Consider the following 17796-nt stretch of genomic DNA (forward strand, 5'->3'; position numbering starts at 1 on the left):
CCTCAATTGTTTCCTTCTCTCTTAAGAAGAATTCAGTTTGGCCAAATAGTATACTGGAATGATAGTCATATTTCTCTTAGCTCTCTTTATACTGTCAGTCTATGAATTAAGGGCTGAAGTAGTTATTGAACTCCCTTCCTGAAATCATATATTTTACGTTTAAAAAGCTACTATGTAAGAGTTTTGGCCCCACTCTCACTTTTTGAAACACTTACTAATATTCATGATGAAATTAGGTTTCAAATAAGGGAAATCTTCCATATATCATTCCACATGGCCTCTACTTTGCAAGTCTTTACATTTTCATATAATATTCTTATTCTCTAAAAACATACTAAATAAACAGATAATAGAACCATTAATATCCCTTTACATCATTTTTCTGTGGCTTAGATTTATTTTGCTTGCTTATTGATAGCAGAACTAACTCTTTGTTCAGCTGGGTCAATTCTTTCCTTAAAGCCTTTATCCACGTTTTAGTATCTCTCACCATCTCTCAGGATCTCAGAGATTCTCAGGGTCAGAAGGAACTTAAAGGTCAGTCCCCAACCAAAAACCTCTTATTTTTAACATAGATTCCATAATGCATTCAATTTACATTAAACTAATTTCAGAACATCTGTACTTGCTCAAATGTTTTCTACTAGAATGAAAATTCTGGTCTCATGGAAGTCTTATAGCTTTTCTTCTTCCCCTTTTCATCACACAACAACTGTCTGTTAGATTTGCAACTCTGTTTTGCTTTCATTTTTTTTTCTTTAACCTTTTATTTTTTTTCAGTTTTATTTATTTTACTTTACAATATTGTAAAGTAAAAAGTAAAATAATATTGTGGTGGTTTTTGCCATACATTGACATGAATCCCCCATGGGTGTACATGTGTTCCCCATCCTGAACTCCACCCCTACTCCCTCCCCATCCCATCCCTCTGGGTCATCCCAGCGCACCAGGCCCGAGCACCCTGTACTATGCGTCGAACCTGGACTGGCAATTCATTTCACATGTGATAATTTACATGTTGCAATGCCACTCTCCCATATCATCCCACCCTCACCCTCTCTCACAGAGTCCAAAGGACTGTTCTATACATCTGTGTCTCTTTTGCTGACTCACATACAGGGTTATCGTTACCATCTTTCTAAATTCCATATATATGCGTTAGTATACTGTATTGGTTTTTTCTTTCTGGCTTACTTCACTCTGTATAATAGGCTCCAGTTTCATCCACCTCATTAGAACTGATTCAGATGCATTCTTTTTAATGGCTGAGTAATACTCCATTGTGTATATGTACCACAGCTTTCTTATCCATTCATCTGCTGATGGACATCTAGGTTGCTTCCATGTCCTGGCTAGTCTATGGCTTTCTTTTCATCTGTCTGGAAGTGTATTGTGTGGGGATTGTTCAGTGGGTTTTACTACTTTTCCTTCTACCATCCTAACACTTTGTAAGACAGAAGGTTTATATAACTAATATTCCATCCTCAGCTGTAATACAGTACTCACATTTGATACTGGAAATCTATGTCAGATACTGGAAATCTATGTCAGAAGTGTAACACATAACCTTTTAATAGAAACATGATGAAGTGTAATGAAGAGCATTTTTCTTCACATTCTCCAGAAACTGAAATTAATAACTATCACCAAAAGTGCTCAATAACATGCACTCTAATGTAATATTATACTTTGTTCATTCTTTTCCTTGCTATGTATATACTGGCAAGAAAAAAGTATCAAAGCATGAAACTAGCATTACAATATCTAATAAATATCACTTCTCCATTAAAAACAAAGATGTGCCTATACATGAAACGTTATAGTTTTTTCATAAAGTAATCTATGGGTACATGGTAAATATTATTGTATAATAATATGGTGACTGAATAAGTTTTTAAACTATACTTATAAATATTTTGGTATACGAACAAATCCTATCAAGAAACATATTCTTTATCAACATTTCACTTATCCAAGTATTTTTTTTTTTTAATTTTCTTAAAAGACTTAGTTTTCTAAACAGTATATCTTTAAATTATTTTACCCAATGGAAAAAAGACATGCCAAAAACAATTCAATATTTGTAAAAATATCTATTTTCACATGATGCTTATTAAAGTCTGTCATAGGGATTTAAAGAGGCTTCTTTTGATCTCCTTGTTGCTTATTACCCGCAAAATAAATGCATAATATCCCCATAAACTCAACATACTTATTTTTTTAAAGCAGAAAAATCTAATCTTTCCCATCAGTTTGCATGCACTACTGACTGATTATTCTCACTTTTTTTTTCATAAAAATATTGTTTGTTCTAGGTACATTTTTAGTATATGTATTTTTTCCAGTTCTTAACATTAGATTTACTATAAATATCAGATGTACTTTCACAGATTTTGTGAAAATATTAAAAACATATCACGAATGCTCTACACCTCAAGTTGTCAATCTGAATGAAAATGACACTATTATCAGAATCAGTGCTAACATATTTCTTAAATTAGCTGCCAATACTATCAATTAAATATTTCAGTTATTTTAGAAATGAGCATGTCACAGGCATGTCATTTGTCACTACTTTCGCTGGCTAGTAATAAATTCAGAGTGTTCTTTGACAAAAGACACCAACCAGGAGAGCAGAGAGACCCGAGTTCAAATGGAGATGGAAGACAATTAGACAAATTACTTAACATTCCTAGGCCTCAAAACTGCCTTGTCAAGCTGCTGGGAGAACTAAATGAAATAATCCATATGAAGCATTTAACACAGAGCTTGGCACACACTGAGTAAAAGATTCTATTAGTAGTGGATGAGGATGAAGATTTCCTAAAAAAGGTTTCAGAAACTATGCCTGGCAGCATGCCCCAGACACATATGACTCATCTGCTAGTCTTTACCAGGGATTCTTGCTTTCATTCCTTTTCATTGCTCTGTGTCTTGTGTTCACGGCTCCACAGTGAGGCTTTGGTTAACATCACCTCTGTGAATTTCATTAGGTGGCCTTCAGAATAGCTACAATGGATGCTAAGCCTTCCATGAGCCTCTTTCACACACGTTGTAGCTTCCGATTGCTCTTGCTTGATATAAATTTGCAGGAAGCTGCCTTTACTCCACACTAAGCATAGGAGAGAAAAATGGCCAGTGTCTCTGGGGAATAATTAACAAAAGACAGTTTGTTTCATCTTCATGATAAAATACAGCACTCCTATTAAAAGGCAAATTCATCATTCCCAAAAGTTAAATAGAATGGCACTTTAAAAGTAATTCCAGCTGATTAAATTTAGGGTTCTGAAAAAAAAAATTAATTCATGAATATACTCTGAATCTTTCATTTGATTTTAAAATGTATAAATGTTCATTTAACTTTGAGCCCTTGCCTCTCAGTGTTCTATTCTGAGCTAGTCAAACAAGTGGTAGCAGGCATGCTGGGCTCAATAATACTGCCTCTCATATTTAAATACTCTTTTTCACTTGGATTGCAAATTAAAGACAGTCTCCTGAACACTGACACATTTTCAATGATTGATTTTGCAAAACGTGTTGATTTTTCCTACACTGTTTTGCCTCTGTGTGTGTCAACTTTGGCCTTCTTTTCTTGCTCCTTTGCAGCACTGCTGTCTCTTTGAAGCCATTGTCTGTCTGATATTAAAAATGTACGTTGAACCTCAAGACTAATTACACAGAAAATTCCTGATCTCAAATATAAAATACCCATGCCCAGAAACTATAACAAAAGCTTCTGACTATGTACAAAACTCTTAATCAAATCTTTCATTCACTTGGATTAATAGAAATACCAACAATTTATTTTCCATTAAAGTTGTGTTTATATTCTTTGAAAAGTAGATTTTTAAAATATATTTACATGCCTGTAAGTCAATCCATTTAACATCAAACCCCATCTATTTTCTCCACAAAAGTTTATACTTGCTGTTAAGTCTACTTCAATTAAATGCTACTCTGTAGAATTGTTTCATTCTAAACACAAAACTGTTTAATCTTAATATAATGTCCATTTTTTTTAACTCTCTCTGCACTGTGCATTAGCAAAGTAGACTCCCTCAATAAACCTATAATCTATGGATTAAGTATATAGCTTCTTATTTTTAAAAAACATACTTGGAAAGAGAATGAATAGAAACTTACATCCTCTCAAGCTCCTCAAGATAAATAAAATAAGGCCTCTAACTCTAAAAAGGGAGACCCTTACACACATGCCACATGTTATAGTACCAACAGCACAAAATTTCATCTCAGATAAGATGACTGTTGGGAAAATTATTTTTCCCCAACAGACTAGTTTTAATTTAACCAATCATTTTTTAAGCTGTTATATATTGGGCCTTGTTGAAGCACTCTGAGAGAAGGCCTACGAGGAGTTTATATTCTAGTATTGGTGGAGGGTAAACAGTATACAAATGGTAATCATAGGAAACAAGATAAGCACTGGGAAAGAACACATTACAGGAAGGAACAAAGAGCAAGCAAGACAAGTTGTGGCTACTCCCCTGATTGCCTCGTTAGCATGTTAGAATTTTCATAAGGCCTACCAGCCACCATTTGTTTCCACCAGTGATCCTAGCAACAGACTCCCCTAGCTCTCAGTCTACTGAATCTATGGACTCTGCTCAAATTCGGCTGCTGTTCGCCTTTTTGTAAGACCAACTCGCCTCTGTCCCTAGTTGTTCATCTCATGCAGTTACCAACTGCAGTAAATGCATCACATGCCACCACATGACTATTTTAGGAAACCCTGCAGTGTACCAACTGGCTAGGGCAACCCTGGGCATGAAATTTTAGTTCCCTGAAAGCGATGTTTCCGAATGGAAAGATGAGAGGAGGAGGAGAAGGGAAGTAGCCATACTCCTCTTAAATGGCCACGATACCTAAGCAGAGCAAGTTGGAGTAAGGTCTGCACATGAGCCAAAGCTTAGAATTTCATTGCTTTTGTTGGCTCATGTCACTTCTTTAATTAATGTCACTTTCTCTGGTTTAATATCAGAGCAAGTGACAAGAGTGCTTCTGGATGAATTGTGTTTTCTGAGGACTGTATGGCATACTCTCCCGCAGTCTGACGGAGGGACGTGCCAGCTTTACTTGGCAGTTACAATGCACCAGCTTTAGTTTTAGTAGTTTAATTTGTGGCAGTTATATGTTTTGAATACGTTGAAGTATTCACAATGGTCTCATGGAATCTGCTCCATAGATAAAGTTTACACAGTGGAAAAGAAAAAGCAATGGCTATAAGGCGATTACAAAAAGCTTCTCTTGGCCACAGCTGGTCTTACAGGCATTCTTGTAAATTTAAGAGCATTTAGAGAATACGATTAAAGTGATCACAAGGAATGATGCCCTTTTTTTTTTTTTTTTTTGCCCAGTTCTGTAGCTGGTGTGAGACGATCATAAGGAATATGATATTTAGAACTCAATTTTATGCAAAATCCATTATTCAAGAAGTGAAGTTTATATACATGATAGACATGCAATGAAATAAATGTTAGAATAGGAAGCTTTGTTACTTATGCATTAAGTCGTTTCTAACGTTTTGGTAAACTAACTTTTTATTGATATAAAATTCAAAAAAATTTCTGCATTTAGAGAAAGGACTAAACTTTTCCCTTTATTAAAGATCTTTCTGTTTCAGACTGAAGTAATCGGAAGGTTTTTAATTTGGAGTTTTTCCTTCATCTCCTTTATACACTTTTGTGAAGCCTCATCAGCTCATGGTGAGAGCTGCCACCAAGGAGTTCTTCCAAACTTTACCTGCCCTTTCTAAATTTAGGGTTCTTTACTGCAGCAGGTTGAAGATCTGGCTTTGAATGCACCTGGCTCTGCTGGAGAACAGAAATATTCATCTCCACTGAATGCATGCTGCTTAAGTGCTGGAGGCACTTGCAGGAGAGTAACTCTCATCGGAAACTTCATTACAATACTTTTCTCTTCCCTACATGAAGTAGTAATTCTCATTCACCAAAGATAGAATTTTGCTTGACACTGCTACAGGAGCTCCTGTTTGACTTTCAAAATTAATCAACCTCTAAGCTGGAGTAGAAATGGCATGTCCTTTAACCTTAAGCACAAAAAGCTCTCAACAGACTGCAGTTTTTATATCCCTGGATGGGAGTTTGGGCCCCTGATACTTAAACTTGATGCACATACTGGGTTTCTGGCATGCTTTTGCCCATACCCATCTGCTTGGCTGGCACTGTGCCCATTCAGAAGGTGTGATGCCAGTTTCAATAGGGCATAGGTGCCAATCAAAGATGGGCTTGGAGGGGCAGCATGCAGAACGCAGCAAAAGTCAGCTCTTCTGCCAGAAGATCCTCCTGTTATCATACAATGCCAATGAAGGGCCACATGCCTCATTGCCTAGGATCACACTGCATCTGTAGATGTTTCTGGCCTTCAGTGGATATCTTTCTACGGAATCTTTTCCCTCAAGTATTACTTGATTGGAGATGTTAAAGGAAAGTCTTCCTGACTAAATGAAGTCAGGACAACTTTCTTTTTCCCTTTTAAAAGAAACAGTGGAAACCTTCAAAAATTTTCTTGAAATAATTGCCTTAAAATGCTCTTTCATGTAGAAAATTGCATAATGTACTCAGTTCATGTAATGGAGTTACAAGGGACAAACATTCTGAAGATGCAAGAATTGCAAAACCAAGTATGTGAGCAGTATAAGATCCGTGAACATTTTTGAATCATTAAGTGAGGAGGGTGCACAAATTTTCATCATCCAAACAGCTAATTTCTAGTGAATACTCCTATTTAGAGCTTTAGAGTTTCTTAATTTTCTTCTCATTTATTTTATAAACATAGATATTCCTGTTTCTTAAAAAAAGACTACTTCCTACTCTTCTTACATGCCTAAAGAAAAAAGCCTAAAACACTTCAGAAGCTAAACTCCATTCATATTTCATAAGGAAGCCAGAACCTCCTGAAAGTTGAGTTTTGTTTTTTTTTTTAATTGTGTGACAATAGAGGTGAACTCATTTCATGAAGAAGAAACTTCCCTATAGCAATAGGCTTCAAATTTAAAAACCCTGACCACTGAAACCATTGTAAGATAGTAACAGGTGCAGTGGGAGAGACATAATGCATAAATTATTGAAGAACAGAGCAGTTTGTAAATCTTCCCTTAAGGCAAAAGAATTTGACAGTAGAATGCTGAAAATGAAAGCCCATAATATAAAATGTTAAGAAGATCGGACACTTACAAAAATGAAAAAGACAAGAAAAGACTAAGTAAACCTTAGTAGAATGCTTCCTTTTTATAAAAGAATCCAAACTTTTGCAGGTATTTAGATTTCTTAGCCGGAGAAGGCAATGGCACCCCACTCCAGTACTCTTGCCTGGAAAATCCCATGAACGGAGGAGCCTGGTGGGCTGCAGTCCATGGCGTCGCACAAAGTCAGACACAACTGAAGTGACTTAGCAGCAGTAGCAGCAGCAGATTTCTTAGCTGGTAAGTAAATGAACACTGTGCTTTTAAAACTCAAAATTAACAGCCAATGGTCAGCACATACAAAATTGAAATACAACTTCTAGGAAATTTAAATTCTTATGAAAGGTACAAGACATTTATTAAATTCACAAAATCCCAAGCAATCTCTTCATCTGTTGATATTATACCAACTGCTGTTGTTTCTGGTAAGTCGCTTCAGTTGCAGCCTACCAGGCTCCCCCACCCCTGGGATTCTCCAGGCAAGAATACTGGAGTGGGTTGCCATTGCCTTCTCCTCCCACCAAAATTGTTACTAGGAAATTTTGTGGATGATCCCTGGAGGTGAGAAGCAGGAAATAAATGTGAAATAAGGATAACTTGTACTAGAAGCTGTCATATATAAGATAAATTAGTTCCCAGCTAAAGGTTTAAGAATGGTATAGTTGGTATAATCCGGAGAAGGCAATGGCACCCCACTCCAGTACTCTTGCCTAGAAAATCTCAGGGACGGAGGAGCCTGGTAGGCTGCAGTCCATGGAGTCTTGAAGAGTCGGACACGACTGAGTGACTTCATTTTCACTTTCCACTTTCATGCATTGGAGAAGGAAATGGCAACCCACTCCAGTATTCTTGCCTGGAGAATCCCAGGGATGGGGGAGCCTGGTGGGCTGCCGTCTGTGGCGTAGCACAGAGTCAGACACGACTGAAGTGACTTAGCAGCAGCAGCATTGTGGTGGGACCACAATGTTGCACTGTGTTAGGTCAGATTAACTGCTTATCTCAAAGTCTTCTTTATAAAACACTGCCAAAATAACATTTAATGCAATATATTATGAAGCAATGCATGTTTTAGTAACTTTATTTTGTTGCCAGCAATATCATTAGGCTCTTCAGAACATTACTCTGCATACCTTAAAAATCAATCCATTCTAGCTGACTAGAAAGTTGTTATCGTTTAGTCACTAAGTCGTGTCTGACTCTTTGTGACCCTATGGACTGCGGCCCACTAGGCTCCTCTGTCCATGGGATTTCCTAGGCAAGAATACTGGACTGGGCTGCCATTTCCCTCTCCAGGCGATCTTCCCGACCCAGGGATCAAACCAGCATCTCACATACTGGAAGGCAGATTCTTTACCACTAAGCCACCAAACAAGAAAATAAATAAAATAAAATAAATAAAAACCACACATAAAAATCTTTTTCTATTTAGACAGAAGCCTATTTCTTCATCGCTAAGTGAGTTAAACTCTGACAATATCTACAACTCTCAGTTACTCTATTTTCTCTCTGCCCCACCCCACAAAGATTTCTTCTGTTTCTAAAGAACAAAATTGAGCTAATCTGAGAGGATTACCCAAGAAATGTATGGTAGTCACTTGATCTAAACATTTATCCATGAATAAATGATTGATCTTAATGCTTCAAGAATTAACTTTAGTTATAATAACATTATTTATAAAATATAATGCTCTTGATTTACTGTCAATAAAGCATATGTGGATTTTATAGTTAATTTGTCTCAAGTTTTTATGACTAAGAGTGTTATATTTAAGATTACAGGCTGGAGTTAAGGGTGACATCTATAATTATGGGGGAAAAAAGCAAACTGGCCTGGGTGGGTGTAGTGGTCCGACTTCAGTCTCAATCTCTGAGGCAAATAACTGGTAAACATATAGCCTGTGCTTAATATTCCAAAGATGCTAAACGGTCATGGCTCTGCTCAAATTCTAAAAAATAAAACTTCTACAGATAAATCATTCTATCATTTGTTACTTCCTCCTCCAGGGGATCTTCCCAACCCAGGGGTCAAACCCACCTCTCCTGCATTGGTAGGCAGATTCTTTACCACTTAGCCACCTGGGAAAGCCATATAAGAAGACTTTATAGGAATCTGGCTGAAGTTTATTAGCTATAGTTCTGTTTTTCTAGATTTTTGACTAATTCTGAAACATAATACCTTTCATATCTGAAACATAAGATACAGCTTATGTGAGAAATTTTCACTATGTCATCATGAGTACTACTGTAAATTGAAATGGGAAAAACATACACTTTGGCAAGTAAAATGTCATAGAGTTCCACTGACATTCTCTGTTTCTCAGTTTTACCACATTTAGTAGCTAAGCCCATCACAGTCCATGGGAGGACAAATGGAAAAACCCTCCCATACATGTCTTAGTCACCGTGCTAATCCGAGCACCAGACACCGAATTTAGAGCTCAGCTGAGAATGGGACGTTCTAAATAAATAAATCAATTCCAGTGAACTGCTTATGAAGTTCCAAGTTCTTTAAAAACATTACCTTAATCACTGCAAGTATTATTACCTCAATCCTAGAGGATAGAAACAAAGATTCCTGAATAGATCAAAGTCACTCAGTTCGCAAAAGGCTCAGGTCAAAATCTTAAGCTGTGATCTATGAAATTCCCCAATTTGCTTGGTTCTGTGTTATACCTAGCACTAAAGTAAAATTCAAACTCTTAGTTCTGTCTCCTGAAGTTTTAGAATTTTTTTTTCACTTATTTGATCCTGAGGTTACTGCAAGCTTTCCCATTCCCTGAAACAGTTTCCTTTCTTCCTTTTCCCCTCCTCTCTTTTCAAATGCAAAGACAGAACTTTGTTTTATGTTCAGACTTTCTTTTCCCTCTTATTACTACTTCTGTTACTGCTACAGGAACATTATTTCTTCAAGTTTAGAGTAAATACAAAACATCTCTGCCCCTTCCCCTTTACTTCTTGCTGACTACTGAAAGGCTTTTGTTATTGATCTAAAAACTACAGGACAGCTGCACGTGCACATATGAGTCAGTCAGGGCGGTTAGTCTCTTCTCAGCCTTAGGTGACAAATGCTGGTGAAGCGTCTGCTCAAAGTGTATCTGGAAAATATAATGCTTAACAACGTAGCTGGACACAAAGGTATTAGGGAAACCTGAACTGGCCGGCTACTTCATCTATACAGGAAATGATGAGAACCATGCTAAAATGCAAAACATGATATAATTTCATATGGATTATCTCCGCTTGAAAATAATACGTAAAAACTAATTTTAACAAAGTTATTGCTGACAGCATCTCACTGAAGAGCTGAGATTATGAGCGCCACTTTTGATAGAACAGTAACAACATTTGCAACACACAACTTTTCCTCAAAATAGCTAAACATTTCTTTAAAATCTTACCCCAGTCGCATGCATTTGCTCATATATCCAGGATCCAGGTTCTAAAATTCAGATAGTAGTGGGTACTTCATAACTATGAAATCTTGAAAATTATTGCAAACTAAATATTATTGAGAAAAATTAAGTAAACAATATGTGCAGTATCTAGACTGAAAGAAGCAAGGTTTTTTCTATATTTGAATAGGGGCAAATAAATCACATGACTAAGCCTAAATTCCTAATTCTACATGCCTAAATTCCTTTTTCACAACAGGAACCACAAGTAACATGTATACACATATATGTATGCATACACACATGTTAAACATGCTCTTAAATTTAAATACATATTAACACATATAATATTTACATTTAAAAAGAGAAAAGAAATAAGACTAGCATAATCAATACTTTTCTGTAGTTCTCTGAAATTACTCAAAATAATTCAAATATTAGAATAACTGATAAGCTGTGCAATCCAAGGTTATAGTTCAGCCACATCAGAAATAACTTATTCAACTCCATTTCTCTGACCTTGAGTCAAGACAATATACCAGAGATCTTAACGCTCATCTGTATTAAGAGAATTCATCAATTCAGAGTTTCAACCAACAATTAATTCTTCAAAGACTATATTCTGTAGACTCAGGGTCTTTATCTGCAACATTCCACATGGTAGCCACTACCTATAGGTAGTTATTGAGTCCCTAAAATGGGACTAGACATATACTGGTCTAGTCTCATTTAACTAAAGAAGTGAAATATTTCCCTTTTTTAATATTAATGATGTGTTGGAATTATACTTTAGATATATCACATTAAATAATACATATTATTTAAATAAATTTCAGCTGCTTTTTTTAAAATCTGGTTCCTAGACAATCTTACATTCCATATGTGGCTTACATTATAATTCTGTTAAAAAGTGCTTCTTGTGTCACTAAATCTAGTACTTAACATTTTTTAAGCAAGTTCAAACCCTTTAAATAGGGAAGTTGTTCTTTATCCAACCCACACTATACTTTTGTGTTGGTCTTATCTTCCCAACTAGATTAGACACTCAGGTGATTAATAGGAAGTTACTTATTCACTGTATTTCACCCATTTATTTGATACTAAAAACTCAACTTCATTAGAAGAGGAGCTTAATCATTCAAGATCCATGAAACACATTTGCGTGAGAAGGGTGGCAGAATCAGTTCAGTTCAGTCGCTCAGTTGTGTCCGACTCTTTGTGACCCCATGAACTGCAGCACACCAGGCCTCCCTGTTCCATCACCAACTCTCAGAGTTCACTCAAACTCACGTCCATCGAGTCAGTGATGCCATCCAGCCATCTCATCCTCTATCATCCCCTTCTCCTCCTGCCCTCAATCCCTCCCAGCATCAGAGTCTTTTCCAATGAGTCAGCTCTTTGCACGAGGTGGCCAAAGTATTAGAGTTTCAGCTTTAACATAGTTCTTCCAAAGAACACCCAGAACTGATCTCCTTTAGAATGGACTGGTTGGATCTCCTTGCAGTCCAAGGGACTCTCAAGAGTCTTCTCCAACACCACAGTTCAAAAAGGTCACCCTAAAATATGCCTGTTTGGCAAAAGAATTATTTTGAACTGAAGGCACTTGAAAACTAGCAAATTCAAGGAAAGGCTTTCTCTGAACTCTTTATTTGGCTAAAGAGAGAACCCTGCCCCCCCCCCCCAAAAAAAACACAAAACCAAAAAACACAACTCAACTGTTTTAAATTACATCTAAGAGAGCTTCATTAACCAGGAAAGACTGACTCATCACAGAAGAGATTAGAAACTGACATCACTCCCAAACTTTGTTACAGATTAACACAGCCCCCATCTACTCTTCTACACGCCTAGTAATGTCTCTTAAAAATCATGTACTGCTCCTTATTAAGATGGCACGTAAGCTCTCAAATCTTACCATGCTTTAGGATATTTATTCAACTATTTTTCCCCCTGTAATATTACTGTGCATATCTGAGGTTATTGATATTTTTCCTGGCAATCTTGATTCCAGCTTGTGTTTCTTCCAGTCCAGCATTTCTCATGATATATTCTGCATATAAGTTAAATAAGCAGGGTGACAATATACAGCCTTGACGTACTCCTTTTCCTATTTGAAACCAGTCTGTTGTTCCATATCCAGTTCTAACTGTTGCTTCCTGACCTGCATACAGATTTCTCAAGAGGCAGGTTAGGTGGTCTGGTATTCCCATCTCTTTCAGAATTTTCCACAGTTTATTGTGATCCACACAGTCAAAGGCTTTGGCATAGTCAATAAAGCAGAAATAAGATGTTTTTCTGGAACTCTCTTGCTTTTTCCATGATCCATTCTGAAGGAGATCAGCCCTGGGAATTCTTTGGAAGGAATGATGCTAAAGCTGAAACTCCAGTACTTTGGCCACCTCATGCGAAGAGTTGATTCATTGGAAAAGACTCTGATGCTGGGAGGGATTGGGGGCAGGAGGAGAAGGGAACGATAGAGGATGAGATGGCTGGAGGGCATCACTGACTCGATGGACATGAGTCTGAATGAACTCCAGGAGTTGGTGATGGACAGGGAGGCCTGGTGTGCTGCGATTCACAAATAGTCGGGTCACAAAGAGTCAGGTCGCAAAGTCGGACACAACTGAGCGACTGAACTGAACTGAATATTACTGTGCACATAACATCAAAAAATTAATATATTTGTATACCTTTTCTCCTGTTAATCTTCCTTCTATCAGTTTATTTCATAAACCCAGCTATTAAACTTAGGAGAGCAAATGGAATGTCTTTCCTCCTCTGTACTCTAAAATATTTAATAAGGAACCCAAGATTCTTCCAATGAAGGCTTTTTTATCAACTTCTTAAATGCCTCCAGACATAGATGTAATAAGTCAATATATTTAGAATTTCTCCTTGAGAGGATTTTTTTTAATCACTAATATTTATCTTATTAATTAAATCTCATCTTGTAATGGATATCCCTTGATCCTTAAAACTATAGATAAAAGGTAGCCCTGAACAATCCTTTTAAATCAATATGATTTAAAATTTTTTTAATGTAGTGTAAAAACACACTCAACTTAGGTTCCTTACTTGTACCAAAAAACAGAGAAACTATATTTAAGTGTCTGTTAATTATCCTAAAGATAGCACATAACTAGTACCAATCTAGATGTACAAGAGAGAAGTTAATTCATTTCATGCAACAGATGGCCTTGGAGTACTAAGGCCCAGTTCTCTAGTGAGACCTACTGAAGAAATGACCAAAACCTTATACTACTTCAACATTAATGATTCACATGGGAAATGTTCATAATCAGAGTTGTGTTCTCTTGAGTAAAAAACCGATGTATCCAAGAAAACACACTCTCAAAACAGAACATTAACCATCTGTCTGGGAGACTGTGTAACTGTGCTCTGAAAAGACTTTCTAAGAGTCATTTAGAAAGACATGAACAAGAAGGGACTAGGGTGAGTAATATCTTGAACCTAGCATAGACATTCTACTAAACACTAACTATCTTCATATAACTTACATTTATGAAGTCTATTTTATCTCAATTTTCAAAATATTAAGAAGTCACAGTCACATAATAAGAGTATCTGGTGACTTATACTTTACCTAAATATATCAAACCAAATCCTCCAGAGCCAATCAGCTTGCCCAGCACCCATTGTTTTCCTTCCATGTCATCCAGGATTGTGCCTTCCGGAAGTGGAATAGGAAGCTTGTATTTCTCTTTTCTTCTTGGTGGCATCACTTCTGTTGACAGAAGGAGTGAGGCTGTGATTAAAAATAAAAACAAACAAACAAAAAAACTCCACTTAAATACGTTTCTCAAAATGTCTTCTGTGCACCTTCCCAGAAATTAGGATTCTGAAGTCAACTGGGATTGGGAAAGCCCACATATTATATTCAAACTGGAGATTCACCAACATTACAATATTGAAATTGAAGAGACACTGATACTAAAAAAATCAAAGCGTGTTGAACCTCACTTAACATTTCCAAAATTCAGTTAGGGGGTCAAAATACCTATTAATCATTCAGAATATACCTTAAATGAGTTAATTTCCAACTACAAAGAGAAAATAAATTTCATATATATGAAAATACTCCTTTCATTGAGAATGCTAAATGTCAAAGACAAAAAGCTCTTCAGTCACTAGAAAAAAAAAAAAAATACAGCTCTTTTAGGCTGAGATAACATGGACAATGGCAATGTACGTCATTATCAAACCCAGCAACTGACACAAATCAATAAATATTGGTTAAATAAGCCCAGGATTTTCATGGATGCGTAACTAAGCAGAGCACTAAGCCACTGTGCAGTTAGTTTTAAGGCTACCATACTACTGTTTCAACTTCTGCTTCTCTCTACCCTGTCCCTTCCCCATTATCACCGAAGTGAAAACTGCCCTGCCTTAGAAATTTATGCAGCACTACCAAAAACAGTGTAGAAATGCCACAGAATAGCCACACAACTTTAACCAATTAACTATAATTGTACATAGGCTAGTGAATCTTACTAGAGATTTTTGAGTAGGACTAGAAAATTTCTTAGGGAAAACAGAACGCAGAGCATGTAAGCCTGAAACCAAGTGTGAAGGTAACCACAATCCTCTAAGTAGTTTCAAAGAATTTTTTTTAAACCTGGTGAGTGCCTTCGAAATGAAAGTAGTCTTCACTGTATAATCTATCCATCTTCTGAACGAGGTTTCTGTTCCTTCCAGTAGGCTTTCCCTGCTTCACTTATATTAACCCAATGCCCTATCTTACTCAGCAGCAACACCAGGGTAGAGCAATATTCACTTGTCCTCCTAACTCGAACACAAAAGAAGCTGAGAATTCATATGAACAGTGCCCAAAAGAAGGAAAAGTTCTGACCAGTACTTTATACTGGGGGCTTCTCTGGGGGCTCAGACAATAAAGAATCTGCCTCCAATGCAGGAGACCTGGGTTGGATCCCAGGGTCAGGCAGATCCCCTGGAGAAGGGAATGGAAACCCACTCCAATATTCTTGCCCCACGGACAGGGTAGCCTCATGGGCTACAGACCATGGGGTTGCAAAGAGTCACACAATTGACTGACGTTTTCACTTTATATATACTGACCACTATCTTGACTTTAAATACTGGTATCCAACACTTATTTGCTGATTTAAAACCTTAAGTCTTCAGATAACAACTTTTCAGCATTAACAACATTCTCCATCAATATACAGAAGATAAAAACCGTTAGGGGCAAAGTCCGTGACACCAGAACTTGAGGCCTGAAAGGTGTCTATATAATGAACACCCGCGGCACGGATCCAGGGTTCAAAGCACAGGAGGAAGCGCCAACCTCCTCTCAAGGCAAGTTCCAGACAAGCTAGTCCCTGCTGTTTCAGGGCCCTCCCCGCTAGGATGAAAAGTGCTTAACACGAGTTTCCGGTGATAAACCGGTACCCAGAAGCCTGAACCCGAGCCGGGACTGGGCTTGGGGAGGCCTCGGAGACAGACCGTGACAGCGGGGCCAGGGGCGGCCCACCGCCCGCCTGACCCCTCGGCCTCCAAGACAGCCCCTTTACCTTCCCACCCACCCAACTCCCCACTTCTTGCCACGCCCATGGCCTGCCCGAGCCACCGGAAGCCCGCCGGCGTCCGGACTCTTCACTTCCTACCTCGAGCCCCTCTAGGCCGGGGGAAAGAGAAACCCAATCCCCTTTCCCGCCTAACTCCCCCGCCCCGCGTTTTGCGCAGACGCGTGGGGAAGGGGAGCCAGGATTTCGCGCTGAGTTTTAAAAAGTCAGAACCCACCGCGGAAGCAGGGAACCCTCCCGGGCCCGGGCGTCTCACTCTGACGGCAGTTCCTTCCCGGCCTGGGGCGCCGCGCGGGCGGGGCAAGCGGGACGCGGAAGTGCGGGGTCTCGCCGCGACTCCCAGGACCCGGGGACGAGGGAAGGCTTGCCAGGCGCTCGGCGTGCCCGGCGCCTCCCTTGGGCCTCGCGAGGCCGGGCGGGGCGGCGGGCCTCCAATCCCGCGGGGAGGCGGGCCCGGAGCCGGCGCGGCCCTCAGTAGGGGCCAAGCTAACTTTCTGCGCCTCGTGCCGCATCGCTCACCCAGGGCGGAGACGCCGTCCCGGGGTTGCCCGGGGGCAACCGTAATTAACTTTAAAACTATAAAAACATTTTCTAATTTTTTTGGTCTGTGAAGTGGAAATAAGCCTATTTAGGTCAATAAAATTTGTTAAATTAAAAAAATTATTCTGGTATTTCTTAAAATGATAAGGAAGACTTTATTCAAAACTCTTGCAATAGAATGTAACCATTCTACCTCCCCGCCGCCAGGCCGGCACAGAGCTTTGTAACATTGAGCATGGATACATGTGTGTGTATATTGCTGAGTCCTGTCGGTGTTCACCGGAAACTACCACAACTTTGCTAATTGGCTATACCCCCATACAAAATAAAAAGTTTCAAAGTTTGAAAAAAGAACTCTTGAAATAGGAGAAAGAGCCATGCTCAATTCCAATTATGGACAGAAAACAAAAGTGGGAATTTATGGCCAAGGAACAGGTTGGGGTCAGTGGATAGAAAATTACTAAGAGGAGATATCAGGGCAAAGAGTTGTTCAGTCGCCCAGTTCAGTACCACTCTTTTCGACCCCATGAACTGCAGCATGCCAGGCCTCATTGTCCCTCACCATCTCCTGGAGTTTGCCCAAGTTCATGTTCATTGCATTGATGATACCCTCCATCCATCTCCTCCTCTGTCGCCCTTTTCTCCTTCTGCCCTCAATCTTTCTTAGCATCAGGGACTTTTCCAACAAGTCTGTTCGCATCAGATGACCAAAATACTGGAGCTTCAGCTTCAGTGTCAGTCCTTCCAGTGAATATTCAGGGTTAATCTCCCTTAAGACTGACTAGTTTGATCTCCTTGCCGTCCAAGGGATTTTCAGGAGTCTTCTCCAGTATCACAGTTGAAAGGCATCAGTTCTTTGGAATTCTATCCTCTTTATGGTGTCCAGCTCTCACAACCATACGTGACCACTGGGAGGACCACAGCCTTGACTATATGGACCTTTGTCTGCAGAGTAATGTCTCTGCTTTACAACACGCTGTCTGTTTGTCATCGCTTTCCCATCAAGAAGCAATCATCTGATTTCATGGCTGCAGTCACTGTCCACAGTATTTTGGAGACCAAGAAGAGGGAATCTGTC

At 38.7% G+C, this 17796-nt stretch overlaps 1 protein-coding gene across 7 annotated transcripts in view; it reads right to left on the reverse strand.

Annotated features, from left to right (window-relative positions):
• The window catches only part of VRK2 (VRK serine/threonine kinase 2), a 98740-nt gene extending 82157 nt beyond the window's left edge, over positions 1-16583 (reverse strand). For 3 of the 7 annotated variants that reach the window (XM_027966807.3, XM_060412156.1, XM_060412157.1), the window contains exons 1-2: positions 16396-16583; positions 14219-14380 (exon numbers count right to left, since the gene is read on the reverse strand). In XM_027966807.3, coding sequence (XP_027822608.1) covers positions 14219-14354 — 136 coding nt within the window. In that variant the 5' untranslated portion in view covers positions 14355-14380; positions 16396-16583. Of the gene's footprint in view, positions 1-14218; positions 14381-15711; positions 16287-16395 lie in introns of those variants that run through there. The other 4 variants (XM_027966806.3, XM_060412155.1, XM_060412154.1 and 1 more) reach the window with 4 other exon arrangements.
• Positions 16584-17796: the final 1213 nt, after the last annotated feature.

This window comes from Ovis aries, chromosome 3 (assembly GCF_016772045.2).
Source record: "Ovis aries strain OAR_USU_Benz2616 breed Rambouillet chromosome 3, ARS-UI_Ramb_v3.0, whole genome shotgun sequence".
NCBI lineage: Eukaryota > Metazoa > Chordata > Mammalia > Artiodactyla > Bovidae > Ovis > Ovis aries.